Source organism: Bos grunniens, chromosome 14 (genome assembly GCF_055505025.1).
Source record: "Bos grunniens cultivar Pamir isolate PY7600 chromosome 14, Bosgru_T2T1.0, whole genome shotgun sequence".
Taxonomy (NCBI): domain Eukaryota; kingdom Metazoa; phylum Chordata; class Mammalia; order Artiodactyla; family Bovidae; genus Bos; species Bos grunniens.
Window position 1 is genome coordinate 54,229,865 of NC_141178.1, and position 9,901 is coordinate 54,239,765.

The 9,901-nt window shown below is 41.0% G+C and overlaps 1 protein-coding gene across 34 annotated transcripts in view; it reads right to left on the minus strand.

Annotated features, from left to right (window-relative positions):
* The window catches only part of YTHDF3 (YTH N6-methyladenosine RNA binding protein F3), a 33,572-nt gene extending 27,312 nt beyond the window's left edge, over window positions 1-6,260 (minus strand). For 10 of the 34 annotated variants that reach the window (XM_086336838.1, XM_086336826.1, XM_086336825.1 and 7 more), the window contains exons 1-3: window positions 5,966-6,260; window positions 5,446-5,470; window positions 1,792-1,937 (exon numbers count right to left, since the gene is read on the minus strand). In XM_086336838.1, the coding sequence (XP_086192964.1) occupies window positions 1,792-1,849 (58 nt within the window). In that variant the 5' untranslated portion in view covers window positions 1,850-1,937; window positions 5,446-5,470; window positions 5,966-6,260. Of the gene's footprint in view, window positions 1-1,791; window positions 1,938-4,035; window positions 4,104-5,445; window positions 5,471-5,600; window positions 5,940-5,965 lie in introns of those variants that run through there. The other 24 variants (XM_086336843.1, XM_086336833.1, XM_086336832.1 and 21 more) reach the window with 11 other exon arrangements.
* Between the last annotated feature and the right edge of the window lie 3,641 nt (window positions 6,261-9,901).

Here is a 9,901-nt window from a genome sequence, read left to right on the forward strand (position 1 = left end):
ACCAAAGTTAAAATAAGTATCTTATGTATCTCCAGTTACAGTGACTAAAAATTCACTTGAAGTAGTATCACAATAAAATATTATCATAAAAAACCTAAATAAAAAGGGCCTTAATCCTAAACAATAAACAATGAAGACTTTTACAAGAAAGTTCAAATAAAACTAAGACACTGAAGATAACCATAATATTCTTGCAACATATGAAAACACCAGTTAGAGGCTGATTTATAATGCCATGTTTGTTCAGAGATCACTTCCATCAATGCTCTGTATAAAGCTGCTGTTCTGGACACTATCTTGGTACTTTTAAGCACAGATTCAAGGTGGTAAAAAGGCCCTTGGTGTGAGTCCCAAATCCAACCTTGAGAGGCTGGGAGATCTCAAGTTCATAATTTAGCCTCTCTAACTCTACTTCCCTGTTCAAGGAGGTTATTAATAGTACCTACTTCATCTCATCTGAGTATTCAATGACAGTATGTAATAATCTTGGATATTATTATTGTATAAAATATTACAAGATCCAAATAGGACTAAAAATTACTTTAGGACCACATTAACAAGTTTGCGACTAATCTCTTAGGAACAAAAAAAAAGCCCTTCAATACCTGAAGATTTATTGCTGAAAATAGTGTATTTTTAAGTATAACCATTAAATATAAAATATTATAAATTAAGGTTAGGAGCAATGGATTTAAGTTGTGTGTTCTTGTATAATAGCATCTCTATTTTCCTTAATTTATTCCAACAAGTTTAGGGACCTAAACGAAATATACAAGTTGACAGAGACATGGGAACAAAGCTAGATAAAATCCCTTGTTTTTTGCCATTCTGGGTACCAATGATCACTCAAAAACTACTACTCTCTGAAGCCTTCAAAGTAGACCTCTCATGAATTCTCCACTGCCCCTCAAAGCCTCTAAGAGACACCTGAAGGTCACCACAATCCTGGCTCCACTGAGGTGGTTTAACTGTATTTGATAAGGACTGTATCAATACTAGAGCTGAGCTGAATGTGCTCCCCAGGAGTTACATATGTAACAACTATTAGAAACAAAATTAAAGTGGAGGGTACCTTAAGTTATTTCTGGTGGACTAATCATTTCAGGCCAAAAGATTCTAATATACCTGTTCTTTACCAATCCTTTATCAAAAAGCTAGTTATGCCTGATCCATTAATCTCCTGAAAAACATTTCTTCACCACACTCCGGGACTGATACTTATGTGTCACTGGTATGTATTCGCCAGTATCTGAAACAGCTACCTTGTATGAAATTACAACCATTTATCATTTATACTCATTATAGAGTCTCAGAAATTTATTCTACACTGCTAAAAGTTTTTTTAAAAGTACCTACTTATAATTAATCTAAATATATATTATACTGCTATTCTTACTCATTTCCTGTTCTTTCTCTTCTACAAGGATGAGACCAAGAAAATACTCCCAGGTCCAGTCTTTTATAAATGATGCATTAAAATGTCTTAACAAGTCCTAAAAGATTATTAAAGGACTATGTCAATCTAAGGATAAAAATATTTTGTTTCAAGTATTTCACTCATACTGACAAGCAATTTGCATCAAATTAGAATCTGAGTAAGAAGCTAGTCCTTGAATCTCAGAAGCATACCTTTCTTAAGGAAATTCAATTGTCTTAAAGACTCTAGGTTTTGAACATCCCTTAATGATAGTCTAATGTCTTGGAGACCCAAAGCCATTAAAAAGTAATGAAATCCCAGCCAATTCTATAGTCTGTACAAGTTCTTCAGGGAAAAAAGAACAGATGACTTACATGATTCTTCGCCTGTTTCCTCTGCTCTATGAAGCAGAGTCAAATCAAGATAGAACATGGGCCTTAGAAGTCAGGTGATTCTTTGCTCTGGTCCTGACTACATCAAGTTAGGAAAGTCAACAGATCTGTGCATCATGTTTCCCCACCTATAAAAACAGGGACAATACCATATACCCTCTATCTCCTTATAGGGATCTTTTGAGGATTAATAAAATGAAGCCTATTAACAACAGTAAAGTGCTTTGCAATCATTTCCAGAGTGGGTAGGGTGGGGAGAATATACAAAAGATACTGCCAAAATACAAGGCATTTTTCACTGCTTTCCTGAAACACTAAAAAAACAGTCAAATTTAGCCTAATTTTCTAAAATTGTGGTACCAAACAATGAACATTTCCCTCTGCTCAGAGGGGTAGGGGAGGAAAGGAGGGAAAAGATAAATTCCTTTCCAAATATGTGCCTATTTTTAAACTTAAGGGAAAGGAGGAAACAGGCAGCAAGGCCTGAGGCTACAAGGAGCCTGGGATCTGACACTTTTTATCTGTGGTGCCTGCAAGGAAAGGAGACATTTTAATACACTTTTAAAAAAATATATACACTTTTATTCCAGCAAGGAAAAATTCAGCTTGTTAATAAATAAAATGATATTAAGTCAGCCTTAAATTATGGGCCAATAGGTACACAATTATCCTTAAATTTCTACTATCCTGAAGTACTACCCTGGCCAAGAATAACAGAGTTCTAATACTTAACATAGTGACAGCCTATCGATTATAAAGAATTCCAAAAAAAAAAAAGAATTCCAACTTATAAACAAGTAAACTTAACAGTGTTATTTATGCTTCAAAAGTATTTTTGCCTTACAAAGAGATTGATACAGAATTCTTTGCAAATTTTCGCTCCTTCAGTGCGTTTAAGGACATACAGAAAAATACTTGGTAGAAAATCAAGACATTAAAGCCTTTAAAAGACATTAGGCTGATGCTGTCAACTGAAGACTATTAAGAAAGGAAACTCACAGTCCCTGAAATCATACTAAATCAACTAAAAAGGAGTATGCTTTTCAAAACTTTGATAGTTCCTCAGAGATATGCATTTTTCGTAAGTTTGTTAAGTTTTGAATTTAACTTTCATACTCATCCTTAGAATACTGGGGCTTAGTTCAAGGAAAGTCTTTCTGCTTCATAAAAAGAAACAGAATAAATATAAAACGATTTTACTAGCTTGAAAAGCAAGTCAACTAAGGCAGAGCAGTTTTTTTCCAACACAGTCACTCATCAGTTTGCTGGAGGTGCTGCCTTCTTGTAATTCTCCCCACAGAGGCATAAAAATACAAGTAATGTATATGTGTATCTGTGTACTTGGAGTATCCACCAATTTACAGCATCTTATGTGTTAGTCGCGCAGTTGTGTCCGACTCTTTTGAGACTTTATGGACTGTAGCCCACCAGGCTCCTCTGTCCACGGAATTCTCCAGGCCAAGAATACTGGATTGGGGAGCCACTCCCTTCTCTGGGGGATCTTCCTGACCAGGGAATGAACCCGTGTCTCCTGCACTGCAAGCAGATTCTTTACTGTCTGAACCACCAGGGAAGCCCCAGAAGCATCTTAAGTCATTACGAATACTTTTAGGCCAGTCGATATTTTTGCCCCTGCCATGTCTTAGGCAATAGCTTTCCTGCACCTTAACAACAGATGAGGTGAGGCAGCAAATATAATGGCTACTAAAGAGGTGGGTTATTTTAACTACAACAACCCTCAAAACATACAACAGGATTCAAGGCCAGAATTATTACGTTTATTTTACAGGGAGAGGGGAAATTCTGACCAAGAAGTGTAATGTGCTCAAGATCACTTGGCAAGTCAGTGGCCATAGGTAATATTAGAACACAGGTCTCCTAGGGATCCTAGTCTACTGTATCCATGGGTAAAACTGTAAACTGTAGAAAGAAAGAAAATTTCTTGGAATAAACATTTATACAAATAAATACTTTGTATGTGTGACTAAATGTATCCAACTGAGGTGATACTGATGGAGGAAAATAATTTTAATAACCTAAAATATTTGTAGTCAATACACAATTTTGTTTATAGAAAATTTATATCTCTAATATCAAAGATGTCATAAGGACACACCTAAGTTAAATGACTATGTCACAAACCATACTTATAGTAATGCTTTACAATGCTGGAGATACTCTATTTTGTTTTGTCAGACAAGTACTTCATAGAACTTGCACACTTACCTTAAAGCAGGTAACACAAAACACTTAGCATTTCAAATAGCCTTGCAAAGTGCCACCTCCCCACAGATCTAGGATAAAATAATTTATGCTAGGCAATAATGACCACAGATTTCACATATGTCTAAGTCTATATACTTTCTAATGGGCAGACCAGCATGAAAGAAATTAATGGATCATTCTCTTTAAATTTAGAAACCAATTTTTTAAAACTCACATAAATCAGTATCAAATTGTGAGCTTTATGCTTACAACACAGAAAATAATTCTAAAATTAATATCAGTCTATAAATTAAAATTGCTGTTTATATATATATCTTTAATCAAAATGAAGCAATGGATTATCTAATACACTGCCATTACTAGCATCAAAAATTGTCAAGAAATTGTACAACTCAAAGAAAATTAACTAAATTGTGAATACAGAACTCAATCCTTTTAAATTTATTGAAATAGCTAATAAAAACCCTAAGAATATAAAGGACACTAATAAAAACATTGAATTTACATCTAAAAGGCTCTGCAGATTTTACTTTATAGGTAATACTTTGCAACAGAAATAAAAAACAGGACGCTTAATTCTGTTTAGCCTAATTTCAAGCCCTATTATAAAATGTAACAAATATATAGTTCACTGCAATGTTATTTAACTGGCACTGTCCCAAGAAAGCAGTTATTGTTCTACACTTATAAATGTCACATGATTAATGTCATGTTTCAGTCAGCTGACTGTATTGTTCCATATTAATAAATAAAAAATACACTCATTTTTTAAAATGCTCGAATTTCAATGTTACTTTTTTCCCTTCTAACTAAAGAGTAAACCACATAATCCTGGCAGGAACCTCACAAATTATTTCCTTCTCTGTCATTTCTAAAATACCATACTGAGTTAAACCTTTCAGGGCTACATAGCAAGATGACATGCCTGCTCAGTTTTGATCTCTAACAGGCTATTGCCTCAGTGTAACTGACTTCAACAGAACCAGTGATTAACAATACAATTTTCACTAATGTAACAGAATAATTATGTGGGTTCCATGTTTCGATGTAAACCAGACATGTCGAGGAAAATGCCCACCTATCTACCTGCATTTGTTGGATCTGCAGAACTTACACAAAAAACAAACTATAAAATTAAATAAACGTCACTACAATTCATAACCAATACTTCCTTAAGTGAAGTACAACTAATAAAACTGTTACTTGTATCCTTTTGATTCCCATAAAAGTGGCTTCAAAGCAAGGAACTACCAAACTTTCAGACAGCATTCGGCTGCCTTAGCTGTGATGAACTGTTTTTCTAATTCTGCATTTCAAAAAAAAAAAAAAATCAAAAACAAAAAGGTCTTCACGTAGTTTAAGAGTATCATCAAACTAACAATGAAAAGATAAAAAAATATCCAAACTCACCTTTATTTCCTTGCCCTTTAGGTCTCTGTGTAGCAAGATGAAAGGTGTAGTAATAAGAAGGAAAAAACAGGGGGGGAAGAGAGGAAAAGTGTGTTAACCCGAGACGTTACCGGAGACAAGTTATTTTAAACAATCCGCGTAGGAGTGAAACCCACCACATCCTCCAACGCCACCGATCTCCCCACAATCCCGGTCCTGAAACCTCCCACCCGCCACTCGGAAGCCGTCTCCTCGGGCTCGCTCGCTCTCAGCCCCGCGTCTGCCGCCCTCGGGACGCGGCCGAAGGCCCCGGAGCGCAGTTCTGCCCGCACCTTCCGCGGCCCCGCGGCCGCCCGCCCGGGCCGCAGGCTCCGGGGCCACGGCGCACGCTCCAGCCCGGGCTGCGAGACCGCAGCAACTTGCGCCCCGGGCACCGTTACGGGCCGGGCAGCGGCGGCGACAGGGAGGAGCCGAAGCCCCAAGCGAGGGTGGAGCTCCGCGGCTCGGGCCTTCGCCAAGCCTGCGGCCTCTGCTCCCTCACCTGATCCACGCTAGTGGCTGACATTCTTCACCGCAACCCGAGAGCTGCTGCTGCTGCTGCTGCTACCGCCGCCGCCGCCGCCGCCGCCTGGGCCTCTCCCTGTGCACTCACAGCAGTTGGCTGCCGCCCTCGGCCGAGAGGCTCTTCCTGCCGCCGCCGCTCGCTGAGAAGCCAGAAAGACGGCCTCGCGCTCGGGAGTTGGTGGAAGGGGCTCGTCTCTTCCGCTTGCACGCTCCTCTCCCCCTCTAGCTCTTCGCTTCTCGGGTCCACAATGGCGGACAGACTCCCTGGTCTCACTTCCGCTCCGAGCCTCCCTGACCTTCCGCTCTCCACTCTGACGTCCGCGCTCACCTCGCTCTTCCTCCCCCACCCTCCCGCCGCCGACCTTGGCTCCGCCCCCGCCTTGCCACGTCATCGGAGACGGGCCCGCGCGGTCGGCCCCTTGGCGCAGGCGCCGCGGTGGGAGCGCGCGAGAGGGACTGGGAGCGCCAACTTCCAGCGGTGCGTCTGTGCCTTCCTTCTGTCCGGCTCTGAGGCCGCTGGGCGCGCGTCGGGGGTCGGCATCCGGGAGTGGGTCGGGAGTCGGACTCCGGCGCATTCTGTACAGGAAGTTAGCCTGGGAGGCTGGCGGAGTTGCCCGGGATTCTAGAGCTGGGCCGGCGCGAAGTGAGGGTTGGCAGGTAGGAACGCCGCAGCCGAGCCGAGGCCACCCCCAAAGCCGAGGTCGGCGGGGGGCAGTCAGCCGCCCCCGGGACCGAGTTGCTGGCCCAGCCGGGAGCCAGCATATGCAGCGCTAGCGGCTGTGTTAGAGTTCTGGGAGCCGACACTTAACAGCACATAGCGGGTGCCCCGGCGAATATTCGTTCTCGCTAAACCCTAGGAGCATGGCAGGAATAACTCATATTCTGCCGTTCCCTCCGAGTTCAGACCGTGCCCTCCCCTGCCGATGATTTTGATGAATGAATAAAGTTACTTTGGGAAAGGTAAGCATAGTTGCCGAACGCTTTTTCAATCCTAAAAGGACAGACGTTTCAAGGTTCAAGAGAAACCGAGAAACTTAGTCTTCTGCAAAACCAAAGGAACTGATTTGCAACATTTTGAATGTTTGGTTAAAATTACGTCTTTGCATTAAAGGCAAAGACTCCTTGCCTCACCCGTGTGAATGTTGACTGTATATAAAGGAATAACTTAAATGGCCAAATCCTTACCTCAAAACCGTCGGATAAGAGATTAACTTTGTGTTTAACAATGCAACAATATTTTAGAAGCACTGAATGAAGTGAAGTGAAGTCGCTCAGTCGTGTCCGACTCTTTGCGACCCCATGGACGGTAGCCAACTAGGCTCCTCTGTCCATGGGATTTTCCAGGCAAGAATACTGGAGTGGGCTGCCATTTCCTTCTCCAAGGGATCTTCCCAACCCAGGGATCGAACCCAAGTCTCCTGCGTTGCAATCAGACGCTTTACCGTCTAAGCCACTACAGCTAAAAAACTGGCCCGTTAAAAAGGGGCCATTAAATACAGTAGAAAATAAAAAATCAATTCATATCTCAGGCCATGACTGATCACATATATACATTCTCACAGCTAAACAAAGTGTGTTACTATGATGATAAGAAAAACAGTCATAAAGCGGAGAGAGGAAACATTTTGGGGTGATGAGTATATTCATTATCTTGAATTTGGTGATGGTTTCGTGGGTGTTTACGCATGTCAAAACTTACGCAATCATATACTTGAAATATGTGCGTTTTATTTTATGTCAATTATATCTGCATTAAGATGTAAAAAAAAAAAGAAAAGACTTCATGTATACTTGTTTAGTATATACTTCATGTATACTTGTTTAGGCCACCTTCTAGCCCCAAAAGATTCTAAACCATACTCTCCCACTTGAGTGACTTGGGAGCAAAGCAGGGTGACCAGCTCAACAAAGCATTGCAAATACTCTCTTGTCCCCTCCCTTCCCCACCACAGCCTCTGACACCTGGCGTGAACTTACAGAAGCACTGAATGATAGAGGTGAATCCTATCTTGAGAGTCCAGTGTTTCATATAAATCTCCAAGAGGCGTTTTTAGGTCAGGTCAGCTTCCCCTGGGAAGATATGTTTTTGACACATTCTGATTGACCATGTGCTCAGTTTAAAGATCAGAAAGAGGATGGATAGTGAGAGACAAATTGTAATGAACCTTGTACGTGTAGTAATTGCCCAGATTCACTTCGTACCCAGCAGCATTTAAACTATTTGAATTTTTCCCAGTATTTAAGACAATTTCTAAGGCTTTTTGTTATCTTTAAGTAACATAGTATAAGGGAACCAAGCACGGAAAATTCAATTTGAGGGTTGATGAATGCATTTTTAAGGGATGATATCCTTAAATATCCTTAAGGTGAAAGCAATCTCTGAGGAGAACACTGAACCCCCTCCCTGCCCCACCCCCCAATTAAAACCTGCTTTGAAACAGAAAGGTCAACAACTTTGTTTCGTTCTCATGTGTGTGCCTGCTCAGTCACTAAGTCGTGTCCGACCATCTAGGAACCCACTGACAGTAGCCCACTAGGCTCCTCTGTCCGTGGAATTTTCCAAGCAAAGAAATTTATAGTGGCAAGAAAAAGCAGAAAACAAGTGGCCCTAAGGTTTCCCTAAAGCGGTGTATTCCAGAGTGTTTCCCTAGGCTAATAGCATCTCTGGGGAACTTAAATGAAAATTCTTGGTACCCACCATATATACTAGGTCAGAAACTCTAGGGTGGGGAACTTCTTTATTTTGAAATAACTGTAGATTAACAGAAGTGTTGCAAAGAATTTCTATGTATCCTTTACCCAGCTTCCCCTAATAGACATGTATTACTTAACCAGTTACTACATTTATCTAAACCAGGAAATTGACATTGTTATAGTACTGTTAGCTACAGACCACCTGGATTTCCCATTTTTTTCACTAATATTCTTTTTCTTTGTTATCTCCCCCCAGTTTGTGAGTTTCTTGGTCTAGTCTCATGGCCTTGACACTTTTTTGAAGAGTATAGGGCAGATGTTTTTAGAATGAATCTCAAATTGAGTTCTGATGTTTTCTCACAATTAGGTGGGGGTTGGTGGCTCAGCGGTAAAGAATCCACCTGCTAATGTAAGAGACATGGGTTTGATCCCTGGGCCTGAAGAGGCCCTGGAGAAGGAAATGGCAACCCACTCCAGTATTCTTGCCTGGAAAAACTCATGGACAGAGGAGCCTGGCTGGCTACAGTCCATGGGGTCACAAAAGAGTTGGACACGACTTAGTGACCTAACAACAAGGTTGGGGTTATGGATTTAGGGAAACGATACTACAAGTGCAGTGCCTTCCTTATGTCATTATATCAGGGCTTGTGATATCAGTATGACTTGTCACTGATCATGTTAATCCTGGTTATTTGGGCTAAAGCTGTGTCTGCCAGGTTTTCCATGGCAAAATTAGTATTTTCCACTTTCCATACTCTAGTCTTGTGAGGTGAGTCGTTAAATCCAGCCCATACTCAAGAGAAGGGAATTAAAGCTCCCCTCCTGGAGTATTTGGAATTCCTGTGCAAGGAAGATCTGACCTTTCTCCCGTATTTCTATCACTAGGGACTCATGGATATTTATCCAGTGCTTTCATAATTAATTTAGTTGCTCAAATTGTTCCAGTCTTTGGCCCCTGGGAGATCAGATTAATTTCTGTGTGCTTTTGCCTTACCTCTGTCCTCTTTTTTTTTTTTTTTCTCCCCAAGCACTTCACTTTGGAGCGTAAGTATTTCATTCATTGTAGTGTTTACTACAAGGAAATTTACTGTGACAAGGAAATGGCAAAAGAAAACATCAAGTAGCCCTAAAGTCTCCCTAAAGCATATCAAAGTATGATCCTGGGATAAAAGCATCAGTGGTACCTGGGAGTTAGTTACAAATGCCAGTTCTCCAGGGT